The following is a 20,721-nucleotide window of genomic DNA, read 5'->3' as shown; positions in this document are numbered from 1 at the left end:
AAGGAGGGATCTGCGTGGCAGGAGACAACTTTTCCCACACTTTCCCTGTTGTAGGCCACGCTAGGATTAGCAGAGCTTAGAGTGGACAGTCTCATTATGTCTCATGGATTCCTACACTAGAATTTCATTTATTTTTAAACTTTTGATTCAGCTTTTGAAGATGAAGGATGTTCAGCAAAGCAGGGGCTGTATCACAGAAACTTGCAGATCCTATCTTAACTGTTTAGAAACCGTGGTTATTAGGGTTACGACCTGATTTAGGAAAAAATCGTTGCAGATGAACACTTCTTCTCGGTTGCTCCAGCAGTAGTGACAAACTTCAACTTTGGAAAAAAAACAGAAAGCAAAATACATAAGACTTTATGCCCCTGTCTGAGACTGTATACTTTACATAGATTCCCTGGGAGTTAGAAAGTGGATCAAGAATATTAACAGAAAAGGCTTTGTTCCTGAAAATCTTTAATACCTGAATTCATGAATACCTATAAGAAATATGAATTCATATTTTTTCATAATTTAATTAAGCAAGCTAGCTAGTACAGGTATGTTTTTTATCTCTAATTCTCCAATATCTGTTTCTGGCTATTGTCATAACCAACGTCTAACTACTATGTAAAATTTGAAGATCATTAATATTGCCATCCAGAGGGCAATCCAAGTATCCATACTGACACTGTCAGCAGGCCACAGCAGACTAGAAGGGAACCCCAGACCAGTGAAAGATCTTGCACCAATGGTCATTTTGAAACCAAGAGAAAATCTCGCAAGAGATCAATCTTGAGTTCCTTTCTAGACACGACCAATAGACACCGAGAGTGACAGACAATGTGCCACAGTAATGCCGGCGCCTCTAGATGGCAACAGTGACTAACTATGCTCTCAGCTATCAGTAGCTAAAGGTATGTGATAACTAAAGTGTTGTCAATGTATGTTTCAGTGATAACAAACCAACAGTTGGTTGCTAGGTAACATGCATAAACGTTGATAAGCTTCCACTCCACCTATCTTAAGACTTAACTTAGAAAGTTTCTGTAATCCAGCCCCAGATTTTTCATTTCTGAACACTGCAGGGCAAAATCAGGCATTTTAAATCAGTTCCACTTGTTCCAGCACTGTAACAGCGAACTGAACTTCTCTGAACTTCATTGCCCTGAAAAAAGGGGTTCCCATTCATGAAACTGCTGCTCGCAGTTGTACAGTAATGTGACCAGGATTGTAATCGGAGTGTGCATGCGTTTATGAGTGTGTGCTTAGGCTGGTTTGTATGAATGGTCCACTTTATCTGTATCTGTAGTATCTGTACACCCATTTTAATGTTGTGAATGAAGTTGTGTGTGTGTGTGCTCTCCTGTTCGTGCTTCAATGAAAAGCACATTTTCCCACACTGCCAGCATCACTCCTCTGGGCTTCTCCTGTTTAAGAGACAGGGCCAGAGGAGCCCTCTTTTCTTTTCAGTCTCCTGGCCCGGCTCTGTTCTGTCCTGTTCTGTCCTCAATTGGACTTTGACTGGATGCCAGCAAGCCAGGGGATGTATGTTGCCCGCCTCTGCCTTCCAAGAGGCCAGGGTCTTTGTTCAAGGGGTTTCTAAGAGTCTTGAGATGTCGAGCACAATTCTGCGAAACCTGAATAGTTCAATAAAAAAAAGGAGTGTTAGTTTGATGGTTAGCAAGTGCTAGCTACTGTACTGAAGGTATGTGATGTTTACTATTGTCAAGCTGATTATAATTCTCTGCAGGATATCCTACCAAGTGAGTCCTAACAGACACACACTTACTGTAATTTAATTATCATTTACTAATCAGGGGTGGACAATCTGACAGTTTAGAATGAGATTGTAATCTAAAGATCCTAGTATCTACTTTAAGGCAAACCAAAGAGATTGCACCGTTTAATGTAACTTTACATAATCTAATTGACTAGTGGACTCACTACATGAACAAACTAATATAGTGATGTAGCAGACTAGATGGCTCTCCTGACTAGATGAATGACTTATTTAGCTCTTCCTAACTATTTTAAACAATGCTGTTAAGTTGTGAGTTACTTAAAGTGTCATTTCATGATTATGTTATTATGTTTGCCCTCTGTTTACAATTTCAAATTAAACTCACTCACCACTTTTTTGAAGCCTGTGTAGCATCTTCAATGCAATTAAGAAATGTATTTGCTATTTAAAGCCTGGCTTTTATCTACAGGGCATTTCAAAACTGAAAAAAAAAAACCAAAGATTGCATTTTAGATTGTGGATTGCCGTTAAGTAGATTGTGATATTATCTTTTGGCCAGATCACCCACCCCAATTATGCTGTTAATTGAAATTTAATATGATTTAATTGTAATTTATATTATGTCAAAATGTTAAATGCTATATGATAGATGCTATGAGATAGACTGGTTCACTGGATGGAAGACACAAAAGAAACTGTTTGGCGAATGAGTCCAGTAAATGTATTTCTGACACTGTGAATATGTCATTTATAGATATATTTAAGGCCATCATGGAGGTCCTCATTTTTACATGTTAACTGTACTGCTAGCGGATCTTGGTATCATTGTATATCAGTAGATAGAAAACTGTGTCATCATTTGATCGTCAGCAGACAGTCAAATTATTACTATCAGACAGTTGGTTGACTGTCAGCAACTTTAATTAACGTTGGACTCAAGTTCAGGCAAATACATGGTTTATGACAGAACACGGTTAAGTTTACTGTTGTGATGCTATCAGCTACAAATTGGTTAAAACAAGTAAAAAAAGATCCAAGTAGTTTTGCTTGATATTAAATGGTGCAGACAACCATGGGAAAAAAACAGGCACTTCAGGTGAAGTGATATTATAAATTTATTCTTCAAGCATATAGGCAATCAGTCAGACCAATGAGTGTCGATTGTAGGTCTTAAGACAGAGAGAGCGTGCCTTGTTCAGTTTCCACGGTTGTCTCCATAACTTAATATCAAGCACATCTTCTTGGCTCTTGTTTTTGCACTTTGACCTGTCCATCTAACCTGTGGGATCAACCATCAGAGCCATGCAACGCTTCCTTCTTCCATTGTGAAGTGGTTAAATTAATTCATTAATTTTGTAATAATAAACATGTAATGATGAATGACAAAACTTCAACAGAACCTGTTTTCTGCTGAGTTGAAGGTCAATAGATAATCAGTCAAATGTCTCCTGTAGACTTGTTGTTTAGTGTGTTACACCAAATACAATATACCAAAGATTAGTTTAAAAACTTGACCAGACATTCAACCTTTTTTGGCTGACCACCCAGAACAAAGCAATGAGTGCATTTACTGATCACTTGTGAGAACTTTGCACAAAGTTGTGAGTAGTTGTAACAAAGACTCATTCATTCAGGAGTTTGAGGAGAGAAAAGTACAGGAAACTATCAAGCTTTTCACAAAAAAACATCAAGAATCATAGGAAAGTCAGAAAAAGATGTATATACTTTTGTGTAAAGCAGACTGATGTAAATTAACCCTTACCAAAGTCTATGACCCCTGCTGTTTGTGGCACTTACAATGGTTCCCGCAGTTGCAACATTAGCCACGTTTGTTTAAGAAGAGCGTACTTTTACAGCCAGTAGGTGTTGTAGTTGGTTTGGTCTTGAATAAAACTTAACAGTGTCACATATTTGTTTGTGTGTGTGAGTGTGCAATAGCAAGAATGTCAGTCACACTTCTATCCCTAGTTTTCATCTTTCTCACTTATCTTCCCACTCATCTTTCTCTTCCTGTGTGGACATGTGTGGTTCGATCACTGTCATGTCCCCTCACCTTAAGGTCTGAGAAGTGGTTTGTCATTATTGAGCTGTAAGGATGGCACAAAACTACAACCTTTTTTCCTCTTGAGGATTCTTTCAGTCCAATTGATCCAAAATCTGTCCTGAAGTTGTGAAGCACTTTTAAAATATGGGCGGATGAAGAGGCGGCCGTGTTGGTTGGAGCCCAACATTGTGACTTTTGTTGGCAGGTTTTTCTTTGCAAAACTTCACTTTGATTTGATTTTCTACGCATCTTATCAAGTTATGTAAGCAACTACTTCTTAAAGTTCTGACAGTGACTCAATGTCAACTGTGATCTGTGCATAAATTAATATTCCAAATCTCTGCATGTTTATACCTGCAGGTTGTGTACGTGACGGCTACATTTCCTTACGTGATGCTGTTGATCCTGCTGATCAGAGGAGTGACGCTGCCAGGAGCTTTCGACGGCATCAAGTTCTACCTCTACCCAGACATTTCACGTCTCTCTGACCCTCAGGTAGGCTCGGCCACGCTGTACCACAAGTGCCACTTAGATGTTGCCATAGATGTATTACACTGAGACACCACATCGACCACTTTGACTTGTTGTGCTACGTCAACATCACTGCCATTATATTTCAGGGTTTATAATCTACATGGAGTAAGATTTGTTTTTACATGCGTCTACATGCCATGTTTGTTCACAGGTTCAGTCTTGCCATTTTCAATGTGGTGGTAATATTTATGTACAATCCAGAGGCCAATGTGGCATCTACTTCTATACAGTATGTCTATTGATGCTGCCACCTATGGACAAGAAAAGTAACAGCTCTGGCTATTTTAACACTTGTTCCACCTGCAGGCAGTTAGTTTTACAGCAGGAGATTTAAAGTGGAGATGCTGTTATCTGTTTTAGGATCCCAACTCCTTCAAGTAAAGAGGGGCAGACATGGAGGTCAGAGGGCACACACATAGGCCTTGTCAACGTGCAACCAGCCCTGTTCTGTATTGCATCTAATTTTTAGATGTGCTGAGGATTCCCATTAAAAAATAATTTGGTTCAGAACCTGAAAAACTGATTTCCCAGCTGGAACCAAAGAGTAGGTTTTCCTCAGGAACCAAAGTGTGTCATATTCTGCCATCATTGTGCGGTGCCCTCTGTTGATAATGATGCTTGATTACAATGGTTCCACTTAAATCTGGTGGAAATGTGGGCTGGTTCGCTAAATAACACCAAGCTTCCAAAAATCTTGAATGGAACTGGGTCAAGAACCGGAGCTAATTTGATTGAAAATGGGCTACCGTGTCACTAAAACCAGTGTACATTTACCCCCGTTCTCAGCATCCAGCAGAAAATGTGCTCATGTTTACAAAAAACCCTTTTCAATTTTATGATTTAAATGTAAATCCTCAGTCACTCGCACATATTGCAGCTATGAAAAAGAACAAAAAACAGCAATTGTCAAGGATGCACAGTCTGTTACTGTCCTTGCCTGTAGATGGCATATATCATGTAGACAAATACAACTCTAGTCTACACTGTGCTTTTACCTGTCTTGCTGCTGGTGGCATATTCTGGTCCCTGAAAGGATTTTTTGAGATGCTTCACATCAAGGACCCCTGTGAGACATGTAAATGCTGTACTTAATACATAAGTCTTTGAAATTTGAACCAGAAAAAATTTAACTCTCAGTCTGGTTGCACTGTGCTAAAACAGTGACTGTTTTTGTCAGTTTATCTATGAAAGAAAGAAGGTGCCAAAGTAAATCAGGAGGGGTTCAAGAGACTACACTGATGGGAATGAATTTATACCCCTGCCTCACATCCACCTGTCTGCAGCTGAGTCACTGCCAGGGGGACAGGTGGTGTTGTTATTACTGTAATATGATGAGGGATTTTTTTTTTACACCTGTCATTTTTCATGCATTATATTGTAGCACAAACACTTCTCGTGTAACAGTATACACAAAACAGCTGCGTGTTTGGTCATTTTATGCAGAGAGAAGCTGTTTATCAAATGGTTTACTGGTACCTTTCTTGTGACAAAAGACTAAAAATAGGCAAGTATTACACATAGTTATAATCATTTGGCTTCATTTGTACTTCCCTCTCTAGTGGCAGTGAAACTACTGTGGCTTAATATAGAGTCACGATCGTAGCAGAGCTGACACTTCAAGCCGGTGATGAGATGATCAAGTGTCGGATAAATAGCAAGCTTTCAGAGCCTGGAGAGGTTGAGAGATCAGGATTTGGGGCTAATAGAGGTGTTGCATTAACATAACTCATACAGACGGAGAGAGACACACTCACATCAAGCAGACTCCTTGACCTCGTCTGGAAAAGGCAGACAGCTCGGGTCGCTAAGCAACAGTGCACGAGAAAATGTCAGTGGATGGGGTGTCATGACAACGTGAATCGAGATAGATGAAAAGAAAACAAGATAGATAGATAGATAGATAGATAGATAGATAGATAGATAGATAGATAGATAGATAGATAGATAGATAGATAGATAGATAGATAGATAGATAGATAGATAGATAGATAGATAGATGGATAGATAGATAGATAGATAGATTTTCTGACATGTGTTCAGAATTGAACGTTCATTAGTGATTGGCTAATCACATTTTAGCAACTGTAACTTGGCTTGGCAGATCTGTTTACGTTTTTTTTTAGCCTTGCCAGAAACCAAAAACAAAAGAACACAATTTTAAGGAAGGGATTTTCTCAATATCATGTATGCAGTCTTGAGGTGCACATTTAGACACCTTTTACAAGATTCTTGTTTTAAAAAGAGTGAGCTGTAACTAACTAAATAATTCAGCTGGAGACAGTGTTTTCAACAAACCCATGGAGCTAAACATAACTAGCGAGTTCGCTAACGAACAGGCCATGCAAAAGAGACTGTCATTGGCTATATGGAAGCCTGTTTTTGTTTGAATTCAAGAACCTGTTGTTTCAAAAATCAAAAAATCTTCCATTGTCATCAACTGTATACATTGTATTTTGTGTGAGAGCAAAAAGCTTGACAGGTGTAGCAACATTAACTACAGGTTGAGACTTAGCAAATGGTCAGTTGAATGCAAGCGTTCGCTATCGCACTACTTCAGCGTGATACAAGTGCCTGTTTTCTAACCATGCCTCCTTTGTGTAATATTTTCATGCTTGCATAATGGGTAGCATGCTTTCTTCTCACACTTTTGACAACATATCGGCATTTCAGGAAACCTTAGGCTCAAAATTAAAAAACATTGCATCCTTATTTTTTATATGTTAACTGTATGCCACTGCTACTTAATCTTAATAGGCTATAGTAGGAGTTATTAAACTGTGTCGTAAGCTCATTGTCAACAGGTACCTTTGTTCATTTAAACAACAGACTGTTGGCTGATTGTCATAGATTTTAATTAACCATAGGCTCAGGTTCAGGCAAATACATGGTTACAGTAGGGTGCAAGTGGTTAGGGTTTAATTTTAACTAATAAACTACAAATTGGTTAAAACAGGTTATAGTATAGTACATTACGTAGGTAATAAAGTGATAAAAAATCAACAAAAAGTCAGTTGGAGATGGCATTTATAATCAACTCATAGAGCAAACATAGCCTAATTAGCTAGCCTAATTAGAAATGGCGACAGTTGTCATTTTAGCAGGCAAAAGCAACTATTGAAGGCTAGAAATGAGAGCCGTCTTTTGACTAAAATCCAGAATTTATAGTTTCAAAAGTTGCTATGAATTTTGAGCATTAAATCTGCCACTTTTATTCCTGTGAACTGCATCAAAGTTGATCACTTTCATCCATGGAGTGAGACGCCGTGGATGTGATAACAGCATGTTTCCTCAGTAGAAATTCAGTCGGTCTGTGACTGTACCGACAGACGAGCCAGTCTGTTTCACACAACTTGTTGAAAAGCAACTCCTTGTGGTGAGAAAATGTGTTATGAACATACAGTATATTGCCATCATCTTATATGCATACCTTATATACTGCTTTATATAAAAGACTCAATAAATCCTAAAACATTACTCTATTGCTATTAACTCTATTTCATATTTACAGCCATGCATTTAAATACAAAAGAGTAAGCCTATAACTTGGTGTTTGATTTAATACTTTTTAGATTTTATGTAGTCGGCTCTCCAGCTGTTGTCCAGTGTTAGATCTGTGACTTAAGTAAAGTTAGAAAAAGAGAGGGCATGACAAAGACAGATGGTGAATGAGTGAGAAAAACAAAGACACAAACAGAGGCACAGAGAGAGTAAAGGAGGGTGATAAAGAAGCGCTGCTGTTTGGCAAAGGAAGACATTACTTCTGACACCAATGTTAAATTAGCTTCCTCGAGGGACAATCAGGCCTCTGTTCTGTTCACTAGGCGGCGTGGAGTGTGTGTGTGGCTGTCACCCGCTCTTTTTACACCCCTGAACTTCATCATGCCTCCCCCATTCTCTACTTTCCTATACCTTACTCTCCCGGCTGTCTCCCTCATTCTCACCCTCCTCCCTGCACCGTGCATCACCCCTCCTCCCCACACTTCTCACACTCTCATACTCACCATCCTTTCTTGTTATCTTTCCATGCACGACAACTGTGTTATTTTGTGTTATTTGTGTTGGTATGTGCCAAAGACATCATCTCGCTAGTCAGACCTACTGTCTAACTTTGATTTCCCTCCTCATTTCCAGCATCAAAATATGTTCTTTTCATATTGTCTAAAACAGCAAGGCCCAGGATGATGTTGGTGTTGTTGTGTGGTACTTCATTGTCAAAAAAAGAGTCAGACATAAGCATGACAATTATTTGTGACTGGCCTACTCAATATATGTTTTAAAAGCTTTCATGTTTAGGTACAGGTAGTCCGTCCAGGGTTTGTTGTTGAGTTAAAAACTTGAGCTGAAACAGCACAAAATTATATTCATCTCATAAAATTTCATATGAGAAATGTTTTACCAAAAAGTTTCCTATTTATACATTCAGCAGATACATATAAGTTTTATTTAATCAGGCAATATCATTGAGATCAAGGTCATAGCATCAGTAGCATTCATTCATTCATTCATTCATTCATTAACATTGGTTTTGAATTGTCTCAGCCTGGTGAATATGAGTCCAATATTCACTCTGTTTTCAGTTTCTACCAACTTCTGAGAAAATACTTGGCTCTTTAGCTGCTAAAGGCTTCACTTTCATCTGTTGTTTGCTAACTTTGTTTGTCTGTTGTTTGGTCCGAGCATGTAATTTTCAGTGTTTCTTAGAGCTTTTTTGCTGAAAACATCACTTTGAGGGAAGTGAGAGTAAATCAAAACAGTGAAGTGTGGGATGAAAAGCCACACCTCTATCTTCTCATGGGTTCAGGGGAACTACAGAGGATGGGACTGTCCTCATGAGCAAATATTTTCACATACAAGTAGTCATGTGATTGTTGAATCTTTAATTGAAAGCCAGGATGATGCTAAAAAGAATAAGAACATGTCAGTTCATACTAGAATTGAACAAGAAAGTTATAGGGTCAGCTGAGGTAAAGGGTTTTCCATAAATAGCCAATGTAATGATCACCGACAATATGAATAAACAAAATTCTGCACAATATTGCTTATACTGGCTAATACCCTATTTCTAATAATCTGTAAAATACTCAAAATACCTTAGGGAAAATCCACAGAGTAACTCATTGACACCCTATACTTTACAATCACATCCCAGAATATGTGCCTTGATTTAACTTTTGCACTTTCCAACAATGATAGCAGTGATACAAGTAAGAAAGAGACAAAGTACAGTACCTACAAAATATTTCCAGCTACAGAAACTGATTTTTAAGGTCAATTTATTCTATCAGCACAAATCTTCAGAGCACATTAAAAATTAATCCTAAAAAAGCTAAAGAGACAAAGTTATTACATGAGATGTGCACCTTTGTAAAATGAGGTGACCTGTTTTACTAAATGTCTGCCCAGATGTTGAACCTTATTCTGTTTCAAATCCTAAAACTGGTACAAGCCTGATACAAAATACATCTGGCAAATGTGGCCAGTTTCTCTTTGCTCACCTTAGTTCTGAGAGTTTAAGTTAAACTTTTGAAATGAAAAAACTATTTGCATATTCATAGCTTTTTGGATTTTTCAGTAAGTAACAAGGAGCAGATGTAGGGACGTAGCACAAATTCTGGACACCATATGTAGGATATTGCTCTATAGCTGTTCTTAATGCCTGCTACTGCCTCAGATTTTCTGTGAAATCAGATGAAACTGATAATTTTATGTTGTGAACGTTAAAAATAAGACTGTTTAGTAGAAGTTAAGAACATCCGTCACTGACTCGCTGTTGTAGGCCTGCACCATCTGTGCAATGAGATTATTCAGTAAAGATAAAATTATATTTATAATATACAATGACTATAAATGCTCTAAGGTGGGCAAGTTAAATCTAATTGATTCATTTGAGTTAAATATTTTAATGCTGCACTACACATATACAGTAAATATCTAACACCTATAGATCTCATTAATAACAAGCGTAGGATGTGAGAAGCACCAGGAGTGGAACGTTTACATGAGAAGAACAGCATCTTACAGCTAATAGCGTCCCGCTTTCAGACAGTAGAAACGTTTCCTGGAGCCACAGTCTCAACATAACCAAACACAAGCTGGCTAAATTAGGCACAACATCAACAAGTGATTCTCTCTGAGCCTGGGCCTTTAAGGTTTCCCTGCGCTGTGCGGCCATCAGCCGAGGGCAAACTAAAGGGAACATTAATGAACATTAGGAGAGAAAGGCCTGTTCTTCCACAGGAACAGTCCTGTGTTTGTGAGGTCACAGAAGTTACCGTGGTTACTCCCAGGAGGGAGCGAAGACCGTGCGTTTGTTAATTGTTTCTCGGTGGGGAAATGAGATTAGTGGCTGAATGGTGATGTGAGAGAGTTTTCAAAGAGCCATGCTGCATTAAGTTTGAATTCGCTAGCACTCCATGCTATCCTGTGGGTTTTGGACTCCTGTGCGGCTGCACTACAAACTAGTTTCATGATGCACATTTTACTGCTGCCTCAGTGAAGAATCCTACAGGTGTAAATCCACATGAACCTCATGAATCAAAATGCTGGGACTCATTCCCACATTATACCTAAATATACAGTATATTTGGCTGGGATAAAGAAGGTAATACAAACATAATACTTCATCTGTACTTATCACCATCACCATTTACTAACAATAAACCTAATTGCACATAACAGTTAATTATTGTGCACTGAAACAAGGACCAATCTAGAATCAGCTGCTAGAGAAAGTTAAAAACTTAATGGTCATAGGAAATTTCTCTTTTTTAACAAACTATACTATATGCTATATGCTGCTATACAACAGCACCCCTGCATAGGAATTTACTCACAGACATTTCAGTGTAACAAACAATTACTAGGGCTGGGCACTGATACTCAGTACCTTTAAGGTTTCAATAGAAGTAGGTCAATACCAGGTAGTATCAAACAATACTTGCATTTGATACTCTTTGAAACCAGATCTAGAAAAAATAATTGCTTGTTTGATTGGCCCACCAGTGCTTTGAGCTAAATGCTAACTTTAGCACGCTAGCAATAAAAATGCTAACATGCTAACATTGCATAGGTATAACATTGGCATGGTAATGTTTCCTTATCAGCTCTAAACATCAGTGAACAGATGTACCGGTTCATTCTGGATGGTCCCAGTTTGAAGCCAGCTCCCAACAAATATCTGTAAAACACTAAAATGTTTCAGTTTTCAAAACTTGCCAACAAATTGTCCCATTTTTCATCACATTCAAAATAATATTCAATATTATTGTTTTCAGCACTTGCAAAGACATTTATTATGTTTGGTCCCACTCATCATTACCTAGCTTATTATAGAAACATAAATGATGCACCATGTGTGTGGACTCAACACTGATTTCAAGGCTGTTGCTAGCCTATAAGACATAGACAAGCATCACAGGTTATGAGGCTTGCTGCTTCTGCAGACAGAACCTGTCAGAACGCCAACGGTGAGCTGTCATGCTCAAGGGACAGTTGGTCTTTTCTAAAGAGCTTCAGGAAACTTACTCCTTCCTCGTCCCCCATTCTGGTCTGAAATATTGTCCCCCTACACTAAACTTAAAGAACAGTTGAGGCTGATGTGAATGTCATTAGTTCTGCAGGTGTCTGGTCATTAACAGGAGATAATCTAAATTTTACATGATGTTAGTGCTAAATGAGATGTCAGGGGAATCACCAACATTATTACAATTCACACTGAGGGGAGCATGAATGTCTGTCCCAGATTTTATGGCAATCTACAACTGTATGTAATAGTTGTTGAGTCATGTCAGTTAAACCTGTAAATGTCAACCTCATGGTGGCATCAGGGGAAAGGTCATCAAAGTCAGCAAGTGCTAATGTTAAGGTAATCCTTTCCATAGATGTTTGGTGGTGGTTTGAATTAGACTGGCAAAAATGTAATATTTAAGTAAACTGTATATCATACTGTAGCTGTCCTTTGTTAATCCCCACCAAATAGTAGGCAGGAATGGAGTTAGTAAAGTATAATATGAATTTTTAGGCACTGGAAGACTCGGTATCTACTTTTAGGATGGTAATCCATGATTCATGCTGCTCCACTGTATCTCTTTTAGAGAAGAAAGAAATCGATGGAGCTGAGACATAATTTCATTACAAAGCCACTCAGATGATGAAAATCAGGTAGACGAGGGGTAACAAAAGAAATTGGGGTTTCAATAGAGAAGATTAAAAAAAAAAATCACCTCTTGACATATCATGCTAATCTCTTTTAAATGGGAGATGCCTTTTCTACTCATTGTCATTCTGTGATTTAATTCATTTAAAAAATCTTACAGAGAACTTATATGTAGTCAGTGACAATATGCTGAGAAAAAAATTATGAAATGGAAATGAAACTGTAAGGTGGATCAAGAGAATGATGAAGATAATGTGGTAACAGGATTGGTGAGTATGAAAGTGATGTGTCTTATATGCTATAGCCGTCACAGTCACCAGATCTTATCCTGCTTGAACAGCCAGCCCGTTCTCTTCCATCTGTGTACAGATACCACGACTTTAGACTATGAAAGGGCATGCAGTTAATTTGCCAAAGTCCATGTTTGCATGCATAAATCCTTCCCATTAAAAAAAAAATCAGGTGATGTAGTATCGAGAGTGTGAAAGTCCATATATGCAGGAAGTGGGGTTGTTGGATGGCTCAAACAAACAGGGGACTTTCATCCAAGAAACAGGGGTTTATGTCCTGTGTGAAACCAACATCAACCTTCTTTAAAGTATAAGCTTCATAATGTTCACTGGTGTAATGTAACATACCAGTTACAGCCCAACCATGATATTTTCCTAAACCTTGTGTGTGACAGAGACTGTAGATGACAACAAAGGTCACCTAACTATGGATCTGCTCTCCTTAGATGTTTGTGGGAAGGACCAGTGCATCACCTACATGCAAAATTGGACTTTGACGTATACTCTGCATGTTATCTGAAAGATTTCACCCATCTGTATATTTACTGTACGTTTGTATACCCGCTTTTCCTTCAGGTATGGGTGGACGCGGGAACCCAGATCTTCTTTTCCTATGCCATCTGCTTGGGTTGTCTCACTGCTCTGGGAAGTTACAATGCCTATGACAATAACTGCTACAGGTAAGATAAGATGAGATAAGGTAAGATAAGGAGGCAAACCATTGTGCAGCAGCTGCAGTACAAAGTAAGAAAGATTGTAAATATAAAATAGCAATGACAGTTCTGGTTTAAAAAAATCCATAATATACGTATCTCAAGTTTCTGCAGTGTGATACGTGGCACATAGCCATGTATGTATAATATCAAACTTCAGATAAGAATGTGGATACTAGTAGATTGATAAATCACTGTATATGTGTCAACATAAAGAATATAAGAATGCAAAATTAAAGTAAATCATTCGATATGAATGGATGGATTGGCACATTCTGTATTATTTGAGTTGTGTCATGTCTGTCCATGAGTCTGTATGAGGCAGAAAGTCTGTGTTGTCTCCGGTGTTAGGTCCGGTGACAGCTCTTACAGTAAGTGTGATGTCCTTCTCTTTCTCCTCAGGGACTGCATCATGCTGTGTTGTCTGAACAGCGGCACCAGCTTTGTAGCAGGTTTTGCTATCTTCTCTGTGCTGGGCTTCATGGCCTATGAGCAAAATGTTCCCATTGAAGCTGTGGCAGAATCAGGTGAGAGAATAATAGACATGTCTCTTAATACACAAATGAATAGGTACCACCTCATGGCCATATACTAGATCTAAAGCAGATACTGTGGATATTCGACTAGAGGAGGCTTGTCTGAATCTTTGTGCAGCCATCCACCATATTGTGCTAAAATGGATAAACATGAGCGGTTATATAACTCCACACTCTTCACCTAGGCTCTTAGACCACCGCATTATGATTTATTCAAGTCAGTATAAATGATTTAGTGAATGTGACAGAGTGAGAGATTTGAAATGTTTGTTTTGGTGCATGGTGAGGACAGAAGTTAATGTTTTAAATAATGCGTCTCTAACAGTCTGTCACCAAATGTCAGTGTTACATAAGGTGTGCCACCTTTTATTTCAAAACCAATCAGTCTTATTTCACAGCAGTGTCTCATCTGAGTTCATCTCATTCATGTTCTCACAGAGCAGATATTGTGCCACCTTTGCTTCACTGCACTTACAGTATTTTTATACAGTTTTTTTAAAGAGTGAAATTGATGGATATGATAATTATCACAAGCTATATTGACCTAGTGCCTATGGGAGGTTTAGTAGCTTTTGTGTTTTTCTTTTTTGATAATATGTTTATAAATGGAATAATCCTGTTTATATCATAACAATTTGCCAGCGATAAAAGGAGCATAATATATAATAATACAAGCAATAATCAGGTCAAATCATGTCCCTATAATTAAAGGGAGAATAGGAAGAGGAACAACAGATTTGGCAGCGGGAGACCTCAGCTTTCTTGGTTAATGCTTGGTTAATGCTTCAATTGGCTACATTTACCATCAACACTGACTAGATACCTACATGAAGAGCAGTGAATTTTCCCTTTAGGGACATGCACATTATGCAGCCATGAAAAAAGCAAACAAAAAATATTTTAACAGGAGAGCAAAAAATAGAAATATTGGGAAGGATGGCACAAAAGCATATCAGAGATATAAACTAAACACAGAATAATGTCTAATAGTAACAATAAGAACTGTTCTGAAGAATTGTTGTTATGATTCAGGTCCTGGTCTTGCATTCATTGCATATCCCAAGGCTGTTACTATGATGCCTCTGTCTCCACTTTGGGCCTGTCTCTTCTTCATGATGCTCATCTTCCTCGGTCTGGACAGTCAGGTGAGGACTACTGCTGCGAGAATACTGACATTATAGAAGAAATTACAAGGTTTGACCTTTTGTTAAATATATGCAAGTAAATAAATCAGGGGAAGACTGGCTTGTTGGCTCAAATGACTCTTTAGTCTTTGTATAATAGTATGTGTGAATTAAACACATAGAATTATGTATCAGGATTGCCCATACTTGAAAATGTAACATCTTGTTTTTATTCTTCTGCAAAAAGTATGATTATGTACCGACCTGTTCTTTAACTGTGAATTTAGTTAAGCTGTTTTATAATTTATTTAACTCTAAATGGGGCTTAGAGTCACACAGTGTTTAAACAAATAGTAGAGAGATCAAATGTCATCAATACTGATGTGGTGGGATGTGATTTGAAGCATATTCACATTATATTTCCTTTTTGGATAAATAAACTTTTGATTTATGTACTTCAGTTACATTTTACTTAAAAATATTTATTCGTGTTTATTAGAGCCAAGACTCATTTTTTGAGTGATTATGTTGTCTATAATATAATATTGTCTTGGCATACACTGAAAAAATGATTGATCATCTTTTTTTAATTTTGCAGTTTGTGTGTGTGGAGAGTTTAGTGACGGCCGTGGTGGACATGTACCCAGAGACCTTCAGGAGAGGCTACCGCAGAGAGCTGCTGATTCTGGGCATGTCTATAGCCTCCTTTCTCATCGGACTCATTATGTGTACAGAGGTAACACTCAGCTTATATAATTAAAGAATTAAATGCAACACATGTTGCGTTTTTAAGCCTTGTATATAAACAGTGCTGCAAGAGAGAGTTGTTTACAATCTTTTTTTTTAAGTAGTTATTTACTGGGTAAACAAGAAGACATATTCATGAGAAACAAGATAAATAAAGCAAAAGAAGTAGAAAGTTCACCAAACTATCATTGATGATACCACTCTCATATCTACTACCAAATGACAAAATCATTTTGTTTCTGCAAATGCACTGCATTGTTATAACCAGTAGGCAATTTGTTAACTTTTAACAGGGAGGATGAACCCAGTTTGTTTCAGTCACCTGCAACTATTGAACACACTCATGAACAAACAAAAATCACAATCTCAATTCATACATCAATGTGATATAATTTCTAATTCAAATAGACAAAATAAATGTAATAATTTGTTTGTTTCTTTTGGGAGGTTGGTGGCAGTAGAGGAAACACTGTTTTATGTCGTCTGTTTAAAGTCCTATCTGGACAGCAAGCATCTCACATGTTTTTTACTTGAGCATGTAACCCGCTGTCTAGACTGCAAACGTTGTGTCAGCATCACGCTTGCATTACGACCTTGTTCAGAACACACCGAAGCGTCTTTTTATATGGGCGTGGATGAGCAAAACGGACAAAGAAAAAAGGTGTGCCAGTGACTGCGTTCAGGGCAGAGAATTGTTCCAGTGATTAACGCAGAGGCATTAAATTTTAGCAGTAAAGTTGTCTGTTGGCAGTAAATGTACAGTTTGCCAACGTAAACACTGCAGAAAAAGTCAACAAAGCTTCTGTGTCTTGCTCACCAGCTATGGGGTAAAATGATGGGAGAGTCTGTGAGATTAAACCAGAGCAGAGTGAGCCGCTCTCGGGCTGTAGAGCAGACTCTGCTCTGCCTAGGTTACAAAATGTGGATAAAATACATAATCGGTACCATTTTACTGGGCGACAGCCTTGTGTTTACACGGGTAGTGCAGAAAAAATAGGCTTAAAATTTAAATAAACGCTTCAGCTCGTGTTTATGTCAGTCAGATGCAGCCGGGACACAACAAACACGGAGCTGGTACAGACAGTCTGTAGAGATAATATGAAAGCATTTCTGATGTGTGAGACATGTGAGTGAGAAACACATCTGACTCGCTTATGGGCGAGACAGGGGGTAAAGGTGAAATTACTGTTTTTGCTGAAAAAATAAGAATTATTTGAGAGAATTGTGAGAGAATTGTGTTATTTCTTAGGGAGAAAAATCGTGACTCGCATTTTAGCAATAAGTGTGCAGCCCTAAGCTTTTTACATACAAGACATAGTACATAAAATATACTGTCAAGGTTTACTTAACTTCAGTCTACAACACATACTACTCAGATCACCGTTGGAGATTATACAGTTTTTACCTTCACATCATGTTTGTTTTTGTTTAATATGTAGACATGTCATCATTACTGTCATCATCATCATCATGCCCATCATCATCATCATCATCATCATCAGAACCAGCAGCATCGTTACCACCACCACCTATTTACAAATCTGAGATGAGACCCACCCAGGTATTTTCTAGATTAATGGTCAATAGTCCATATGATAAAAAAATGTGTATCTGTTAGAGTAAAGGTTGATCCAGAGTGCATCATGTGATCACTGCCTTCTGTGAATGACCCACAGATCTGTTCCACTAGACGAGTTTTCAGTCCTAAAAGTCTGTGGTCAAGTTGTCCATCTCGAGCTGTATTCATGTCACCAGCTCTGCTGTGCTTTTAAGACCTTTCATCTTGATCTGGTTCCTCACACTATCAAGACAGTCTTTCATCCACTAAAAGCTTTTCATGTGTCCATGTGTGCACTGCTTTCCATTCACTGTAAAACGTGCTGCACTGTTCTCCAGAGGCTCATAATGGCCATGAAACAGGGGGAAAGAATTTTAATGCAATATTGAAGTACAGTACTTTCTCAGTTTTTCGTCCTTTATAGACTGCCGCATTGTCCGATGACCTGACCTCTGTCTGTCATTCCCTGTCATTACCCTCTGCTTTCACTCGTCTTTCAGCACTACTTGCACTCTAGACACTTAAGTCCTTTCTGCCGCTAAAGAGACATCATGAATAAAATGTCACAAGAAGCCCAGAGTAGGATTAAATCACAGTTCAAAAGGTCCTCTGGGAGTTCAGTCCAACACGAGGCTGAAGTAGGGGCATAAAGGCCCCTATTGAGACATTTTCATGATATTCTTGGCTGTTTACGAGTCGTTTAGAGATGTGATGTAACCCCACTCTCAGATTCATGTGAGATTTTATTTATGACGAACCTTTTAGTGGAAGCAGAAAGAACAGATAAGCTGTCTTGAGTGGAGGGGTAGGGTTGGTAGAGAGGATGATAAAATATTAGCACCACCACTGATACTGTAACAGTGGAGATTTATAAAGGAATAGTTTGACATCTCAGGAAGAAGCACTGAAATTTCTTACTTAAGTAAATGTACCAATGTTATGCCAAAGAAATACTCGATTACAAGTAAAGTTTTAGCTAAGTAAAAGTTTTTTTAGTCATATGTAGGTTAACACAGGGATAACAGTACAATGAAATGTATAGGTTCAGAAGAGCAGATCAGTGCAGCAGTAAGAGTACTAGACAACAAAACAGTACAAGTCTGATAGAGATGAAATAACATGAGAAACACCTTTAAAAAATGAATTAGGGAAGGAAAATACAACACTGTTTCAATACTAATACAAATATGAAATGTACTTGAAGTACCAAAAGTAAGAGTGCTCAAAAAAAAAAAAAAAAAAAAACTCTTTAATGTTTAATTTAAAAATCACTTTATTGTAGCAGCTGGTTTCATTTTAATTACCTTTTATTCTACTGGTAACAATCATCGTCATAATACATCACTATTTGTGATTATAATATATATTAATAATCAGATCTGTACAATCAAATGGAAATGCACAAGTAAAAAATACCTCAAAATTGTACTCAAGTACAGTCCATGTACAGTACAAATAAATGTAGTTATTTACTTTCCACCACTGTTGATACCACTCCCATATCTGTCTGTCCAAAGCTAAAACTAACAGCCAGTTAGTTTAGCTTAGCACAGAGGCTGGAATCAGTGGGAACTGATGACCACCCCTTTAATATCCAAGATGCAGTGGCCTACAATGAACAACAACAACAACATCAACAACAACAAAAAGATAATGCTGTTGGCTGAAGTTGTTCTGATACATTAGGCTTCACCACTTTGAAATGTTGTTGTTGTATCAGAGCCATAATGGACCATTGAAGCACACAGTGTGTAGTTGGGGTATAAATAGCCCTCTAAAGAGATAATATGAACAACAAAAAACAAAAAAGCAAAACATACTGCATAAATGTTTTATTAAAAACTTTATACTGGAACTTCTTTAGTCAATCACTGCTGCAAATTATGGCGCAAATCCTCATTTTGTATAAGGTATAAATAAGAAATATCAGTGCAGAGTTGCTGTTTAGAGTGACATCAGTCCCTGACAACCAAATCAAAGCACACGTGATTCATTTTATATCTGATGTGATGTTACTGAGTCTGATGCTCATATAGAGGCTGTGGCAGAAAACTGACACCTGTCTCGTCCTATCAGGGAGGGATGTACGTCTTCCAGCTGTTTGACTCGTATGCTGCCAGCGGGATGTGTTTGCTGTTTGTGGCCATATTTGAGTCCATATGTATTGGCTGGGTGTACGGTAAGATAAATGTCTCATCTTAAATACAGATCTCTGTTTTTCATTCCTTTCTCTTGTTACTTCAGATAACAGTCGTCTGTCTTTTATCAAATGAACAGCTGTCACACATTTCAGGACAGAAAAACAGGCTGTTACACAAACATCATGTCCTACACTTTTACCCTCCTTGCTGCAATCATATTTCTTCTCTGCCCCCTGCTGGAGGCTGAGCTCAAACACATGCATCATTCACTTTGTGTTACACAAGGCACACAAACCTCTTTACCGAGATATTACAAACAGTATTATTGCATTACAGCTGTGTACGAGGTTGCAGTTCAGACATGCTGCCTTTTTTCTGTCTAACATGTTGTCTTTCAATTGACATTTCATGCCAAGTTAAGACATGACAGGCAAATTAAAGAGAAAAAGGTTCTGTTTTTCATTTTTGGGATTACATTATTGTCTAATTTAAGAATACAGGAAACCCAGTTATATTAATTAAGTTATGAATATTTCATATGTGGCAAAGCAGAATGATTTTGTCTGCCTTCAAAAACAGTTTCAGACATTTTATTCACATCTAGTCAACAGCCATATGCTGTCAAAATACATCAATCGCTTCATTATTTTGATTTTACGTGCAGAAACTCAGAGTGACACTTATTTGCTTTTCAGGTAGCGACAGATTCTACCTAAACATCGAGGACATGATTGGCTACAAACCTGTCTTCTTCATCAAGTGGTGCTGGATGATCCTGACCCCGGGCATCTGTGCTGTGAGTCTCACTGCAGACACAAAAGCAAGAACAGCAGAAGCATCAACGATGCCAAACAACATATCAAGTAGATGAGCATGGTAGTAATGAAGGGCAGAAACATTCGGTTGTATCCTGTAGCTGTTTTCATAAAGCCGGTTCCACCAGAGTTTACTGCAAAAACACTGGAAAAACTGCATAGAAAGCTCTGATTGGTATCTGAATTTAGGAGAATGTTTGTTTCGATTATTTTCATATGCATTAATACTTTATTTACTACAGCACCATACTTTCCCTGTATTCAAAGTATGTGCCCTTTATTCATTTCTTTCTCATTATGTAAGCATTTACAAATACAGTGTCATTTTTTTGTCCATT

At 38.0% G+C, this 20,721-nt stretch overlaps 1 protein-coding gene across 1 annotated transcript in view; it reads left to right on the top strand.

Annotated features, from left to right (window-relative positions):
• slc6a11b (solute carrier family 6 member 11b) overlaps positions 1-20,721 on the top strand; it is a 37,115-nt gene that overhangs the window by 9,980 nt on the left and 6,414 nt on the right. Inside the window, exons 7-13 of the mRNA XM_084736843.1 lie at positions 4,131-4,265; positions 13,326-13,429; positions 13,865-13,989; positions 15,031-15,143; positions 15,721-15,858; positions 19,504-19,606; positions 20,264-20,364. Of these exons, the coding sequence (XP_084592969.1) occupies positions 4,131-4,265; positions 13,326-13,429; positions 13,865-13,989; positions 15,031-15,143; positions 15,721-15,858; positions 19,504-19,606; positions 20,264-20,364 (819 nt within the window). The remainder of the gene's footprint in view (positions 1-4,130; positions 4,266-13,325; positions 13,430-13,864; positions 13,990-15,030; positions 15,144-15,720; positions 15,859-19,503; positions 19,607-20,263; positions 20,365-20,721) is intronic.

Source organism: Lutjanus erythropterus, chromosome 2 (assembly GCF_056507025.1).
Source record: "Lutjanus erythropterus isolate fLutEry1 chromosome 2, fLutEry1.hap2, whole genome shotgun sequence".
NCBI classification, from domain to species: domain Eukaryota; kingdom Metazoa; phylum Chordata; class Actinopteri; order Lutjaniformes; family Lutjanidae; genus Lutjanus; species Lutjanus erythropterus.
Note: the sequence above shows the minus strand (reverse complement) of the source record. Positions and strands in the feature narration are given on the sequence as shown.